This window comes from Rhincodon typus, chromosome 4, assembly GCF_021869965.1.
Source record: "Rhincodon typus isolate 14 chromosome 4, sRhiTyp1.1, whole genome shotgun sequence".
In the NCBI taxonomy this organism is placed as follows: Eukaryota; Metazoa; Chordata; class Chondrichthyes; order Orectolobiformes; family Rhincodontidae; genus Rhincodon; species Rhincodon typus.
In genome coordinates, this window is record NC_063335.1 from 12048958 (window position 1) to 12065638 (window position 16681).

The window sequence follows — 16681 nt, forward strand, 5'->3', positions numbered from 1 at the left end:
CCATTTCTAAAGAAGGGTCTAGGCCCGAAACGTCAGCCTTCCTGTTCCTCTGATGCTGCTTGGCCCGCTGTGTTCATCCAGCTCTACACCTTGTTATATGATAAATTTGTATCCTTGATTAGAGGAATTTCTGCCAGTCAAATCTGTTTCTCCTCTGTTACTTCCATACCTTTTTACCATTGGAGTGCATTTCATTTGCCAGACCATCCTTCTTAAAGCGATAGGCCCAATCAGCAATTTCTAACTTATTACGACTTCCTTACTTTTATAAGTGCCTCTATTTCTAAAGTTGAACACCCCGTATTTACTTTTCTTAGGACCAATATTTGTATAGGAATCTCCCAGGGAAAGCCTTGTTTTAATGTAGACTTTACTTGCTTTCTCAAATTGACTGAAAAAAACGTTTTCTCACCAGATGACAAACTTTTAAGTCATGATGATGGTGGTATTTTTGATGATCCACCGGTGTTACCTGATGGAGGAGTTTTAATGCCAGAGGAACCTATTCATAATGATGATGAAGATGATGTTATGTCCAGTGAGTATTGAGAATTCTTTTGATCTTTTTAAACCTTACACAATACATAAACAGAACTTGAATTATTTCTATAGTTTTATGAATAAGAAAATTAAATTTTTTAAAACTTCATTTTTAAACAGTAGGCCCTGACAGTCCAGATTCTGATGATCCAGTTGAACCTCTACCAACAATGACCGATCAGACAACTTTAGTACCAAATGAAGAGGAAGCATTTGCTTTGGAGCCAATTGATATAACTGGTGAGTTCTTTCATTAAGAGCTGCCATATGATAAGGTGGGTAAAGTATCAAAACCAGAGGAAAAAAATCCCAAGATTTATGTTCCAACCATAAATTGTAATATCTGTGATCATGATATACTGGTGTTTATAACAGTTAGCGATATTGCAGTGATGTAGGAAATAGAAAACATGAACTATCACAATATCAACATCATTGTTCAATCAGCTGTTCTTGTTGTATGCATGTGGTAGAAACCCCAGAAACTTTACACCACAGAAAGAGGCCATTCAGCCCACTATCTCTGCTGTCCTGCACCTGTTCAGGTGCAGAGCCAAGTTCCTTTTAAATATGTTACGGTTTTGTGCCTTAACCACCAAACAGAGCAGTGAGTTCCAGGCACCCATCATCCTTTGTCTCATGTCCTGTCTAATCATTTTACCAATAACCTCAAAACTGTGCTCCTCACCTCTGCTAGGGACATCTGGTCTCTGTCCAAGCCCCTCATTATTTTGTACACTTCGATGAAATCAACTAACTTAGAGCTTTTTGTCCTGTTGTTCTACCTTTGTCCATTTTCATAATGATGTGTAATGACCCACTGAGGTAGCATGCTAGAAACCATGCCTTACTATTTCTGGAGTCATCATAGAGGTTGAAGTTTTTAAAAGAAATATGCAAAATCTGCAAACTACCTGATATTCAGATCCAGTTTGATAGAAAACATTGACTAGGTTTCTGTACTTAACAAGAGTCATTATTTTTCTGACAGGTCATTAGATTCGACCAATTAAATTACAGTAACTAAAATCTACACATTAAAACTCTAAACACATTAAAAACTTCTCCTTACATACACTTATAGAGAAACATAAATGGGGGAGGAGGGAAAACATATGAGCAAGAGAAAACTGGAAAAAGCAATTCCACAGCCTTTGTTCACAAGAACTGTTAGGTTGTTTTTTGCTAATCCAAGGTTTTTCCTCAACCTTTTCTGAATGATTCCACTAGTTTGAAAAAGGCACAGGGTGGCTACTTCATTCATTAAAGAGACAACTTGCTGCATGTGCTGAAGGAAAGATAAGCTATTTTCTTTCAGGTTTAAAGTTGGTTACTGCAGAAAACTAAGAATTTTTATGGGCTGAAGATTGGTTTCATTTTTGGTCTGACTAGCTTCTCTCTAACAAATCAGAAATAGATGGGGAAACTTGGCAGGTTAGCAGGATCTATGGAGAGAAAAAGTCAGCACTATAAGTTCAGTGACCCTTCCTCAGGCCCTGACCCTTGCTCACATTCAAAGCTATTCAGCTCCCTGACAACCAGTTACTTTGTTAGCAGGTAGAGGACATTTTGTCATTGATAATTGGTCTACAAATCAATTGGCTTCATTTATAAACAACCCCTAGGCTGCACATAGCTAGAATCCACAGCAGCACAAACAGGGTTCACAAAGGGTATCAGATTCCTTACTTTCAAAGCATGCAGCTATCGTTGCAGTTCCCTGGATGTCAAACAGTTCTTTCTCATTTCAATCCACAGTTTTAAAAAAAAAACATAAAAATAACCTTCATAGAACTTGGATAGATTTGATTAGGCTGCAATAAAATATAATTTCTCTTAACAATTAACCAAACGTTATACTTTAAGTTAAATTAAAGGAAAAGCTAGACTTCAGATTAAAATAAAATTACACTGAAGGTTCTTGCATTCACCAGCTCCCAGCAATGCATCTCTATGTCTCAATTTTAATCCTTTATATTGTTGGAGTAAACCTTTGATACTTGTATATAGTGCAGGAAACTGTATTGTGACTTTTAGATGCTGTTGGTGTAATGTTTATGGGGGGCTTCATCAGATTTAATATCAAATCAACAGCTGAGATTTAGTAGTGTTGGTAGTGTTCTGTTGACTTATAGTTTTAGGCCTTTTTGTACAGAAACTTAAATTGGAGTGATTTATTGCAGTTAAGGAAACAAAAGCCAAAAGAAAGCGGAAACTGATTGTGGATAGTGTAAAAGAACTGGACAGTAAAACCATTCGGGCACAGTTAAGTGACTATTCTGACATTGTAACCACGTTGGATCTCGCACCACCTACCAAGAAACTTATGATGTGGAAAGAAACTGGTGGTGTGGAGAAACTGTTCTCACTTCCAGCTCAGCCTCTCTGGAATAACAGGTTGCTGAAGGTACCTGAATTCTTTAAATGTCTGCGTTATGCTTACGGAGGGCATAGTTCTGAGCTACAACTTTTAGAATGAAATAATTTTTTTGTGCTAAACGTAGCTTCTAAGTTCCATTTTAATAGTTTCCTTTAGTTGCATTTCATAAGCATTGTATCTAGTTCTTGTGTTCAGAAATCATATTTAGGCTATTAAACAGTTACGGATTTTGTGTGTCTTGGTGCATTAAACAATAGAAACTGCTTTAGTTTTAAGCACTTGTGTAACTCTGTGTTTGTATCCAGACAATGATATATAATTTAAATCGTGAACTTGTACTTGACTTTTGCGTAGCTTTTTACACGGTGCCTCACACCAATTGTCCCAGATGAGCTAAGGAAAAAGAGAAAAGGAGGTGAAGCAGACAACTTGGAACAATTCCTGAAAGAGATTGAAAATCCAGAAGTGCCAAGGGAGGAGCAGCAGCCGCAACAGCAGCAGCGTGATATAATTGGTAGGAGCTCTGATGCTTATATGTCTTGTCAATGCAGTTTCTAATTTATGTCTGCTCTTTATTTTTCCTTCATATAGTATTTGGATATGAGATGATTTGCCACTTCCCATGAAATTTCGGTTTTGTCAAGTAACTTGTATCCCTAATCATCTGAATGTCTGTTTTGATTCACCTCAAATGTGGAAGTGTTAGAATCCATCCAGTACGTACACAATATTGCAAATATAGACTCATTCTGAATGATTTGTTTTGAGTTGCAACCAAATATCTTTTTGAAGTGCTTCCTGTTGAAGTGTTTCAACTCAACATGACTTAAAGTTCTCAACAGGCAAAAGGCTTAATTGTGTGTGTGTGTGTGTGTGTGTGTGTGTGTGTGTGTGTGTGTGTGTGTGTGTGTGTGTGTGTGTGTGTAAGGATTCAGCTCGAGAGACTGTTTACCTAACAAAAGTTTCTTCACTTACTAATACACTTTATAGTTATGCTTGTTAGTCAAGCATAGTTTGTCACTTAACCATAATTACAGTATTGATGTTTCGTTAGAAGACTAGACATTCGCCAGTTGGGATAAACACCTTACTTTATAAGACTAATCGGGCTGCTGCTGTGCCCATGAGCAGTAACCATGTCCCTTGAAAATGCAAACAAGTCCCCACTTGCAGTAACTATTTCTCTGCAACTTTCAGGGTTTCTACTTTACATACATTGTTATGGTTTTGTCTCTTGAGTAGCTAAATATATCTCGTGTCCGAGCTGTTCTGAATTAAGCTTACATTCTGTATGTTTCTTTTAATTCTCAGTGCTTCAGCCATGTTTCACCCTACACTAAGTTCTCAGTCTCATGTATACTTCTATATATTTGCCTAATTGCCCAATTAATTTCTGTACCTGTGTGCAACCACAATCCAAATGCCTGATTATCTTATTGATAACATATTCATTTTGACTTGAAAAATCAATGAATGATCAGAGACTGCCCAGTTTTCTGCTTCCGCTTCTGTTTCTGTTTATAAATTCCTATTGTGTAATTTTTTTTGTCTATTCCATGGATGCTTCCTGGTCACCATAAAAATGTATCCAGTTAATATTATTTGCAAACAATTGCTTGAAATCTGAATGCCTTCATAAAGCATTGCTATATTGATTAGGCAATTATGAATGATTCTTTTTACACCACTGTCGCTGGAATGTCGTTCGTTAGAATCCTGTTAGCAATGTACACACCCAGATGTTTATGGTAACTAATGGCAGAACTAATTCATTTAGTACCGTCATTCTAAGCCTTGTTGTTTCCTTTTTATTTTAAAAGAGATTTTCCAATTTTACCAATAATTTAGTTCAGTTTGGATACAGCCTTAATGCAAATAGATGGCAAAACCACAGTATAGTCCAAGAACAAATACATCTGTTAAACTATAGGTAATGATGAGAGTCAGTTAGGAACTGTTAATATGGTTACCAAGTCTCAGTATTTGAAAATAAATTGATTTAAAGTTCTTTAAAAACACACTTTATATGTGGATCTCATAAAAATGGAAATGTTGGAAAAACTAAAAACCATGGACAAAACAAACTACTGTATTTGCTTGACCAAGGGCTATGTGGAAATAAACAATAGTATATTTAAGGAAACATCATGCAATCTGTCAAACACCTTCCCCACACAATTCAAGTAGAACAAAATCTGGGAATGTCTTCAAAAATTTGCCTTGTGCAGATATGATAATAGAACATAAGTCAGTGTTCCACTCTCATAAGATAGACAAAGATTATCCATATATTGGAGGGCCAGTTTGTTTGGATGAACGGTAGAAAATCTCCAGCACACATAATTATAGGTAAACAGCTATCTCTCGAGCTGAATCCTTAAACACACACACACACACACACACACACACACACTGAAGCCTTTTCCCTGTTGAGAACTTTAAGTCATGTTGAGTTGAAACACTTTTAATCCTTTATATTGTTGGTGTAAACCTTTGATACTTGTATATAGTGCAGGAAACTGTATTGTGACTTTTAGATGCTGTTGGTGTAATATTTATGGGGGGCTTCATTAGATTTAATATCAAATCAACAGCTGAGATTTAGTAGTGTTGGTAGTGTTCTGCTGATTTATAGTTTTAGGCCTTTTTTTCGGCTCTACAGGATAGCTGTTTGCTAGTACACTAAAGAAATTTTGAATTACATTTGGCAGAGGGAGGATAATTAAAATTTTGCGTGTTTAGGATCTAGTAACTTCAGTTGAATCAATAAAAAAGCTGGGAAAAAAGGCAACAGCTGAAAAAGAACAGATGGGCTAATGTTGTTACTTCTGGACATTATTAATAACTGATTCAAGAAGAAATTTAATTAGTTTTACTAATAATGGTCTGCAAGCATGAATTCACTTGAAAGATAACACTACAGGGGAACAAGTTACATGGTTACAAAGGGATTTTGTTAAGAGATTTTTCATGATGTAGAAGCCCAGTTGTACATCATGTAGGGCTTATTCTCATTTGAAGGAAATGTTATAAGATGGCTTTCATGTGAAATTGAAATTGTTTAACAAAACAAGTATTTAACTGTGTAAAGTAGACTTATCAATGCTTTTGAAATTTAGATGAACCCATCTTGGAAGAGCCGAGTCGTCTACAGGAATCTATATTGGAGAGCAGTAGAACTACACTAGATGAGTCAATTATGCCCCCACCACAGAGAGTCGTTAAACGTAAATCGAAGGAAATGGAGTCTGAACCCACAGTACCTGTGAGTAATTTTTTAAAAAAAATTTCTTTGAATCTTTCATTTTACACATCATTTGTATTTTCGTGCAAAAGATTAAATAAAATCAAAGTGGTGTATTAAGTTTCAAAATGTAACTATTACAGCGAGACAACACACCACAGAATACTTGGATACCACCAATTATGTTGGCTATGTAATGAGTTTTGCTTGCTCATTTAAAAATGTAGGTATTCAACAAAACAAGACGTGAAGCAGTAATATTAGACAATAAAAATATCTTTCCTTCATGCCAAAATGAAGGAATGATTATAGTTTGTTTAGTGCTGCTGTTGCGAAGCTGCATCCTTTCTAATCCTTAAACTTGATCTTGGGTTCAGTTCAACACAATTAAGTACTGCTTTCTTCTCGAGAGAAAACTACTTGCCCGAAAAAAAAAAGTGACTTATTTTGGCCTCTAGTGTTGCTGCATGATACCGAAACTTTCATTCCCGCTCCTTTAACTCTGATGGAGTCCTGTGTATCTAACATTGTAACTGTTTGTCATTACTGCAGCAAGATGAACAACAGCAGCCACAGCAGCAAGAACAGGAACTGCAGATTCCACCAGTAGAGCTTCCTCCAGAGGGACAACTGCACATCACTGACCTTGTTCCAGAACTTGCTGTTCTACCAGAGAAAAAAGAAAAAGATGAAGAAGAAGAAGAGGAGGTGGGATATAGTTATTTGACTAATATGTTTTTAACAAGCTATTCTGATTAAATTGGCTCAAAATATTTAGGATTATTGCAAAAACAGGTATTTTTTTGCAGATTCTGTATAATGCTTTATCCTTTTATTTGTTTTTCCTTATTTTTCTGAAGTCATTGATTCACCTTCTGATGCTAGGCACAGTTTGTGAGTGAACAATGACAGTAAACATCTGTGTGCTGTTTTTAAAAAAAATAAAAGTAGGTCTGTCCTTCTGTGCCTACTATCTGCACTTGCTTCATATGGAAGTAGATACCAATCCTGTACTTCTGTCTTGATGGCATAACCAGTTTGAGGTAAATGAATAAGCCTTGCAAATGTGGAAAGTTGCAGGTTTGATTCCTATTCTTTTGTGATTGTTGATGTCAAATTAAGTGGAAATGCAGCCACTATAATTAATCCTATCAATCTTGTATTACTGTCAGGAACATTTGGATTCCATCCCATGTATTTTATTAAGTACATAGACATCAAATCAAAATAGATTCCATTCAGCTGTAATCCACTGTTTGTCAATTGTTTTTTGGGAATAAGAGTGCATTGAGAGTATGAGGGACACTTTGCCTGAATGACACAGAAACAGGCCAAATTTAATATATCTGGGAATTTGGCTCAAAATGGGAATTTGATATTGAGGGCAAAAGAGGTGCTTGATGTAAGGTTTACTTCAAGAGTGAATTCTGCTGGGTGGGAAGTTTGTTGAAGGGCAGGGAGGCGGTGCTTTTATTTTTCATGTGTTCATTTCAGAAAGTACATTGATCGGCAAGAAACTGCTCTTTGAGACTGTCTTTAACTTTGTGTAAATTCGAAAAAACATTTTTTAAAGATGTATCTATCCTTGGATTTAATTGCAAAACATAAGGAATAAAAGAAAGACGGGATTGATATGAATAAAGTAACATAAGTATTCCAAAACAGAATGAAGTTGAGATAGTGGAAGTAATGTTAAGACGTGGCAGCACAATACAGTCAAATGTAATGTGTGACCTGTAGTATGAGGGAAATCATGAACCTTGGCAGTGTTCAAGATGATCACTTGTGCCGGAAGTGCTATCAGCTGCAGAAACTTGAGCTGTGGGTTTCAGAGGTCGAGCGGTGGCTGGAGTCACTGTGGCGTGTCCACGAGGCAGACACTTGCGTAGTGAGTTCAAAGACAGTCACACTGCAGCTTAAGGATCTGGAGATTGAAATAGAACGATGACAGTCATTCCAAGGGAAACAGGCAGGTAGTTCACAATCGGAATTCCTTTTTGGAAGCTGATGACGCCGCAAGTTTTTCAAGGGACTGCAGTCAGAGCCACAGCTAATTCGGTCGGCATGTGGGAACCAAGAGACCATATTAAGGCCATAAGATGGAGGAGTAGCAGGACGCCATTCAGCCCATCGAGTCTAATCTGCCATTCAGTGAGATTATGACTGATATGATAGTCCTCAATTCCACTTCTCTGCTTTTGTTTTCCCCATAAGTCTTGATTCCCTTACCGATTTAAAAATCTGTCTCTTGGCCTTACAACCTTGTTAAATTTTTTGTTTGAAGTTTAAAGAAACATTAAAATTGATTTTAAAATTCCTGCTTATGTTTCCAAAAAAGTTTAATCTCACAAGTTTGCATTATTTTTTGTATATTACTAAGATCACATTTCTAACTAAAATGGAAAATAACAGCATTTCGTTAGCAAAGTGCAGTTCATTACTGCTGATGAGAAATGAATTTTGGAAAGGATTTCACTGGTTTTCTGAGCAGGAGCTGATTTGCACACTTGTGTGGTACTAAATGGGAAGAATCTCAATGATGAACAAAGCAACCATAAAGGATAAGGAATAGTATCAACAATGGAAGATCAGCTCTGTACATTTTAAGTGTTGTGTGCTAAATTGTATTTTATTCTGTTAAAATATATTTACAATCCAAAATCATTTCTCAATATATTTGAAAAATTGGGATAAACAATTGAAATCTTAATATTTTACTGCATTCTATTTTATGCATAATCCATTGGATGACATTCATGATTATGATGTTTTCTTATCCATAGTTAGTGTGGTTTTACTGTATATCAATGGTTTTTGCTGTAATTTTTAGGAAGGAGAAACTGTGGGAGGTGACCAGGATCAGGAAGAGAGGCGGTGGAACAAAAGAACCCAGCAAATGCTTCATGGTCTACAGGTAAGATAATTTAAATAAAATAATTTATAAATACACCTGATATTCTGTGCAGCTCAATTATGGCAAATTTTGCAGAATGCAATGCTGTTAGTTAAAGGGTTTTTCATTCTACTGGAAGTACAACTAGAATCAATACTTGCAGATAGTTTAAACCATTTCCTTCAGAGATGTGTATGCTCTATGTGTTTCTAATTCTGTCTATGAGTTGGATTTTACATCAAAGCTTAAGGCTACCAGAGGGAAAGAAATGGTCAAAAATGCAGACTTTAGAAAAATTATTGTAGAGGTATTTCTCCTATATTTCGATAGTTGCATTCTTGTGCGACTTCATGCTATAGAAAATTGTTATATGGAAATCCCTATACTGTACAATGGAAAGTTCGCGTTATCTAAACAACATCCGCAATTCACCAATCATGTTACAGCCAATTCACGGTGATGAAACACACGATATAGCAGAAATGTTTATGTATGTATTCTGCTAAACTGGGTTGACTTTTCAAAGCTCATCTGAAATACCTTTGCAGTTTGCAAAAGGTTTTAATTGGATAACATATTGAGAGTAAAATTAATTGGACCTTTTGTATCTCAGAAGCAATTTGTTTTAAGAAGTAAGCTACTTATATTTTTATTTTCATTATTATTGAAGTAATGTTCTCAGTTTGAGAATCAAACATCAAAAGTACACGTTACAAAAGTTTCATGGAATTTGAAAGCTAGGTTTATTGTAAATAAGTCAGACAAAATGGGATTGAGTTTGTAGGAGAATTTGATACATCTGTAGCTTTAGTAGAAAAAGAAAACGACATTCCAAAATTCTGAGAGAGGGATAAATAAGGAAGTTAAGGCGAATATGAAGTTGAAAGAAAAGTCGAATAAGGAGGCGAAAGTCACTGGTAGTCTCAAAGACTAGAATAAAATCAGAATCCAGCGAAAAGGGACAAAACAATGATAGAAAATAAACTTCAAGGGAAAACTGGCAAGGGATATAAAAAAACTGACAATAAGAGCTTGTTTAAATATATAAAAAGGAAGAGAGAGAGAGATCAATCTGAATGTACTCCCCTCAGAAAATGAATCTGGAGAGATGGTTATGGGGAACAAGGAAATGGCAGAGGAGTTAAAACAGATATTTTGCATCAGTCTTTAAGGTGGGAGGTACTTTGAACATCCCATTAATATTAAAGAAGACAGGGGAGGAATTAAGTACCATCACCAGAGAAATTGTATTAGACAAACTAAAAATGCTAAAAACCGGTAAGTTCATTGGCCCTGATAGCTTGCATCTTAGAATCCTGAAAGAAGTAGCTACAGAGCTAGTGTTTGTATTGATTGTAATTTTCCAAAAAAATCTTTGGATTCTGAAGAAGTGCCAGAAGATTGGAAAAATGCTAATGTGACACCCCTATTCAAAATGTGAGGGAGGCAAAAAACGGCTGATGAGCCCAGTGTCTATTGTTGGAAAAAATGTTGGAATGAATTATTTAAAAAGCAAAAGCAGCATATTTCGAAAATCATTATACAATCAAGTAGAGTCAGCATGGCTTCATGAAAATCATATCTGACTAACTTATTAGAGTTTTTCAAGGAAGTCTCAACCAGAATAGATAGAGCAGAACCAGTAAATGTGTTGTATTTGGACTTCCAGAAAGCATTTGACAAGATCCCTCACAAAAGGTTAAATCATAAGATAAGAGCTGATAGCTTTGGGGATTATATATTGCTGTAGATGGAGAATTGGCTAATGGGCAGGCAACAGCAAGTAGAGATAATGGGTTCTTTTTCAAATTGGCAACCTCTAACCAGTAGGATTGCACAGGGATCATTGCCAGGATTACAGTGTTTAGAATACATACTCATCACTTGGAGGAAGGAAGTGAATGTACTGTAGCACAAAAATAGGTGGGAAGACAAGTTGCAAGAGGGATACATTTTGCAGAGACATATTGATATGTTGAGTAAATGGGCAAAAATTTGGGAAATGGAGTATAATGTGGGAAAATATTAAATTGCTAATTTTGAAAGGGAGAATAAAAGAACGGGATTATTTAAATGGAGAAAAACTGCAGAAAGCTGCAACACAAAGGTACTTGTGCACAAAATACAGAAAGCTAACCTACTGGTAAGTGCAGCAGGTAATTAGGAAGATTAGTGGAATTTTTGACCTTATTTCTAAGGGATTAGAGTACAAGAGTAGGAAGGCCTTGCTGCAACTGTGCAAGGTCCTGGTAAGTCCACATCTGGAGTACTGTGAGCAGTTTTGGTCCCCTTATTTAAGGAAAGATTGGAGGCAATTCAGAAAAGGTTCACTAGGATGATCCCTGGTATTGAGGGATTATTTTTTTGAGCAACAGGTTGGTCTCGAAGAACGAAAAGTGATTTCATTGAAACATGGAGTAATCTTAAGAGGCTTAACAGGGTAAATGCTGAGAGAATGTTTCCCCTCAAAGAAGAGTCAAAGACCAGAGGGTATAGCCTTCAATTAAGGGGCATCAGTTTAAGACTGAAATGAGGAGTTTCTTTTCTTAGGGGCTTGGGTGCCTTTGGAACTTCTTGCCTCAGAGAGGTGTGTGGGCAGAGTCCTTGTGTATATTTAAAGCAGAGATAGATTCTTGATCCATAAGGGAATTGAAGGTTATGGGGAAACTGCAGGAAACTGGACATGAGGAACGTCAGATCAGCCATGATCCTATTGAATAGCAGAACAGTCTCAGGCAGACGAATGTATTTATGTTATTAACCTCCACCCTGATCCCTGCTGAAAAATAAGCATAAATCCTAAATTAAACCAGTCTATGTTCTCCAAGTATAAAAGTCTATTGTTGTTTGTATTTAAATACTAATTAAAACTGATTAAGGAGCTGCATTATCCATTGTTAAGCCAGGGAGTAGGCATACCTCATTCAACTTAAATTCTGCAAACTTTCTTTTTATCTTTCCTGTAAAGGAAATTACTTTTTTATGGTCTATGGGGATGTTGAGATGAATTGCAGAATCAGTTTGGGTGAATTGATTATTCGATTGAGAGGAGAGGAATAGATCAATTGCCCCTTCAAGAGTGCTCCACCATTCACTCAGCTCTTGGCTGATCTGATTGTAGCCACAACTCCACTTTCCTCTCTGCCTCCAGAATCAGTCATGCCCTTGTAGATCAAAAATCTGCCCAACTCAGCCTTTAACATATTCAATGGCCACCTTCCCGCCCCCACCATCACTATCCAAAGGTTAACAACCTCCTCAGAAAAGAAATTACTTCTAATCTTTGTCATAAATGAAACCTCTGATTCATTTTTGATTCCCCAAAGAGGAGAAATGCCCGCTTTACAATTTCGCAAGCAAGCCTCCTCAGAATCTTTTAATATTTCAATTAGATTGGCGTTTAGAAAAATGAGAGACAATGAGTAAAAACCTAATCTTCTCAACCATTCCTAACATAACAATCCCTTCATCCCAGAAATGAGCCTTCACTGAATTCCTTCCAATGGAATTGTAAGCTTCCTTAAAATTGATTCTTGTGGTTTAACGGTAATGTCTGTGTTTCTGAACCAGGAGGCCTAGATCCATCCTGTTCGGAGATGCGTCTTAACATTAAAAATGATTATCTGTCCTTCAATAAGAGACCAACACTGCAGGATTCTTGGTGTAGTCTCACCAACAACCAATGCAGGTTGTAGCAGGACGTCCCTACTTTTATGCTCTACTCCCCCTTGCAATGAAGGCTAATGTTTCATTTTCCTTCCTAATTACATGCTTGTATCTGTGCAGATATCTCTGCACTGAGCATTCTGCAGCAATTCTCCACGTAAATGTTATTTTAAGATCTTGAGACATAGGGGCAGAAGTAGTCTGTTCAGCCCATTGAGTGTGCTCCACCATTCAGTGAGATCATAGCTGGCCTAATATTCCTCCAATCCATTTTCCAATCTTTTCCCCATAACCCTTGATACTCTTACAGATTAAAAGTCTGTCCATCTCAATTTTGAATATGCTTTATGACCCAGCCTGTACCCACCTTGTGTTAAGAATTCTACAGATTCACTACTCTCAGAGAGGAAATTCCTCCTGACTTAGGTTTAAATGTGTGACCCCTTTTTTCTGAGATTAGGCCCTGTGGTCCTAGACTCTCCCACAAGGGAAATAACTTCTCTGCATCTACTCTGTCAATCCCTTAAGAATCTTGTTTTAATATGTCACTGGTCAATCATCTAAACTTCAGTAAGTACAAGCTCAACCCACTCAGCCTCTCCTCATAAGACAGTCCCTCCATCCATGAACAGCCTAGTGAACCTCCTCTGGACTGCTTCCAATGCCAGTATATCTTTCCTTAAGTAAGGATATAACTGTTCATAGTATTCTACCAGTGATCTGACTAATGTTTTGTATCAGTTGACTAAGACCTCTTCGTTTTTATACTCCATGCCCTTTGAAATTAAGGCCAACCCTATTGCATTGAACTTGAATTTGCCTTCTCTAATACCTGCTGAATTTGTACGCCAGCTTTTTTTGTGACTTATGCACAAGGACGTCCACATCCCTTTGTGCTGTTCCTTTCTGAGGTCTTTCTCCACTGAACTAATATTCAGCTCCTCTATTCTTTCTGCCAAAGTGCATCACCTTCAAATTTTCCCTGCCGTATTCCATCTGCCAAGTTTTTAACCTCCTTGCTTAATCTGGCCATATCACTCTGCGGACTCTGTCATTCACAGTATTGCCTTCCTGCCCATTTTTGCGTCACCTGCAAACTTAGCTGTAGTACATTCATTTTCCTCATCCATGTCATTAACATATATTGTAAATATTCTGTTTTTACTTAACTGATTGAAATCCCTATGCAGACTGAGACCTCCACATAACTTGCTTTCCCGCTTTGTATCATCTGCAACTTTGACTACAGTATACTCTGTCCCTCCATTCAAGCAATTAATATAGTTCGTAAATATTTGAGGTAGGCTGCAGCAGTCTGCGTCCATGTGTTAATGGCAAGTAATATTCACCCTGCCCAAGTACCAAGCACTGACCATTTCCAACAAGGAAAAGCTAACCACTTAACCTTGCCATTCAATGACTGAATCCCAATGTCAGCATTCTGGGCGGGAGTTACCAATTGACAAGAAGCTGAACTGGACCACCCATATGTGGTTATGAGAGGAGCTCAAAGGCTGGGAATTCTCTGAGGAGTAACTCCTCTCCTGACTTCCCAAAGCCTGTTCACCATCTACAAGACACAGGTGAAGCGTGTGTTGGAATATTCTCCATTTTCCTGGATGAGTGCAACTCCAACAACACTTAAAGCTTGGTTTGATTGATTGGTTGATACCCCATCTATCACCTTAAACATCTGCTACCTTCACCACTCACACACAATGTGTACCATCTACAAGATGCATTTCAGCAGTTTCATCAGACAGCATCGTCTAAGTCTACAACCTCTACCACCTGAAACCTAAAGGGCATCACGCGCATGAGAACACCGCCAACTGGAAGTTCCCCAATGCAAGTCTGGCAGCATCCTGGAACTATATTGCAGCTCCTTCACTGTCACTGGATCAAAATCCTGGAAATACCACCCTAAGAGTGCTGTGGGTGTACCTATACTAGATGGACTGCCGTAGCTCAACAATGTCATTTACCATGATCTTTCCAGGGCAGTAATATTCATTTCTCATGAATGGGGAAGAAAATACTTGTTCAAAGTCTCTGTTACTTCCTTGTATTGCATTACAAATTCCCCAGTCTCATTTTCTAAGAGACTAATGTTCCCATTATCTACTGCCTTTTTTATGTACTTGTAGAAGTTCTGTTATTTTCTTACAGGTTCACTCTCATTCTGATTGCTCCGTCTTCATTATCTTTTTAGTCATCTTTTGATTTCTAAAGTTTTCTAAGCTCTTGGCATACCTGTGATTTTCACAGCATTATATGCCTTTGCTTTCAATCTGGTACTATCCTTAACTTGCTTAGCCAAAAATTGTTCGGTCTTTATTATATATTACATTAAAAATAATTCTTTGAGAGTTGTGAAATAGCTCCTTAAATTGTCTGCCACTGACTATCACAAAAACGGTACCATGTTACCTTCTATCTGTTTTCCCATCTACTTCAGCCAACTTTGTCTTCATACTTTCATATCTCATTGCCTTTATTTAAGACACTGGTTCAGACCCTCATGTTTCTTGCCCTCAAATGAATATATAGTTCATTAGTTATAGAGTCATACAGCATGGAAACAGACCCTTCGGTCCAACCAGTCCACGCCAAACATAATTCCAAAACCATATCCCTCCAAACCTTTCCTGTTCATTTACTTACCCAAATGTCTTTTAAACGTTTTAATTGTATCCGCATCCACCACTTCCTCAGGACGTTCATTCCACACGTGACCACCATCTGTGTGTTTAAAAAAAATAAATAAATAAATTGCCTTGTCTTTTTAAAATTTCTGTCTTCTCACTTTAAAAATCTGCTCCCTAGTCTTGAAATTCCCTATCTTAGGGAAAATGCAACTACCATCAACTCTATCCGTACCTCTCATTATTCATAAACTTGTATTAGGTTGGCTCTCAGCCTCCTACACTCCAGTGGAAAAAGTCCTAGCCTATCCAGCCTTTCTTTATAACTCTTCTTAAAAGATCCTTTACTGAAAATTCTTTAATATGCCTTGTTTCATTACTCCAAATGAATGAATGAATAATTTATGGTCATGTATGTTATAGTGAAATGCAATAAAATACAGTGAAAAGCTTTCGTCTGTCACTATAATCTGGTACCGTTTTGATAGTTTAAAAATAAGAGAAAATGTAAAGATATAGCTTAAAGAGAAGTCCATCTACATACGAGTTCTCAGCTGGCTCAGAACCACCACTGCTTCACCAGACCCAAACTTTCGCCACTGGGCCGATTCACCTTTGCCACTGCTCGCGCCAGGCATACCAATGTTGGAGATGGTCGCTACGGTCAATTGCTATGGTGTCCTTCAGCCACAGACTTGCAGCTGCCAGCGTTGGACCCAACTAACAATGAATTCACTGATCTTCAGATGCCATCTTTACCCACTGGCCTACCTTGCTGATGTCACCTCAGAACTCGCTGTCCTCCCCCAATAGTCCTGCTGCTGCCAGTACCAGGAGCTGACTCTGTTGCCACTCCTGCCACATGCTTGGAAGGCTCGGCCTGCTGTTACCCTGCTGAAGACGCCAAGAGATGCTTCTAAAGAGAGATAAAAAGAAAAAGAATGAAAGAAAAGGAGCAAAAGAAAAAGAAACAAAGAAAGCAGGTGGAAGAGGACAAACCTCGGACCAGGGCTCAAAAGCAGCACTGCTACTCCGCCACTATGTTGGCAGATGGCACATTACCAGGTTCAAACAAGCCCATTCCCTGAGCTGCAAAACTATGCTGAATCTACTCTGAGCTCATCATCAAAACTATCTTTGTCAGTTTGATTTGTCCAATCTGTATGAAGATGAACATCTTTCATGATTATAGAGTTCCTTACTTAACAAGCACTCTGATTTGTAGACAACAAGGTGCAGGGCTGGATGAACACAGCAGGCCAAGCAGCATCATAGGAGCAGAGAGGCTGACGTTTCGGGCCTAGACCCTTCAT

General features: G+C 37.6%; 1 protein-coding gene and 1 long non-coding RNA gene across 7 annotated transcripts in view; one reads left to right on the forward strand and one right to left on the reverse strand.

Moving 5' to 3' along the window:
• rad21b (RAD21 cohesin complex component b) overlaps positions 1-16681 on the forward strand; it is a 62974-nt gene that overhangs the window by 36530 nt on the left and 9763 nt on the right. For 4 of the 6 annotated variants that reach the window (XM_048596340.1, XM_048596342.1, XM_048596341.1 and 1 more), the window contains 7 exons: positions 416-538; positions 661-780; positions 2724-2947; positions 3275-3434; positions 6040-6185; positions 6717-6872; positions 8995-9078. In XM_048596340.1, the coding sequence (XP_048452297.1) occupies positions 416-538; positions 661-780; positions 2724-2947; positions 3275-3434; positions 6040-6185; positions 6717-6872; positions 8995-9078 (1013 nt within the window). The remainder of the gene's footprint in view (positions 1-415; positions 539-660; positions 781-2723; positions 2948-3274; positions 3435-6039; positions 6186-6716; positions 6873-8994; positions 9079-16681) is intronic. The other 2 variants (XM_048596344.1, XM_048596345.1) reach the window with 1 other exon arrangement.
• On the reverse strand, positions 7853-16678 carry LOC125483021. Its single transcript, XR_007262015.1, has 3 exons — positions 16140-16678; positions 15388-15465; positions 7853-8088 (listed from the first exon to the last, which is right to left on the reverse strand). It is a non-coding gene; the product is annotated as an uncharacterized LOC125483021 (long non-coding RNA).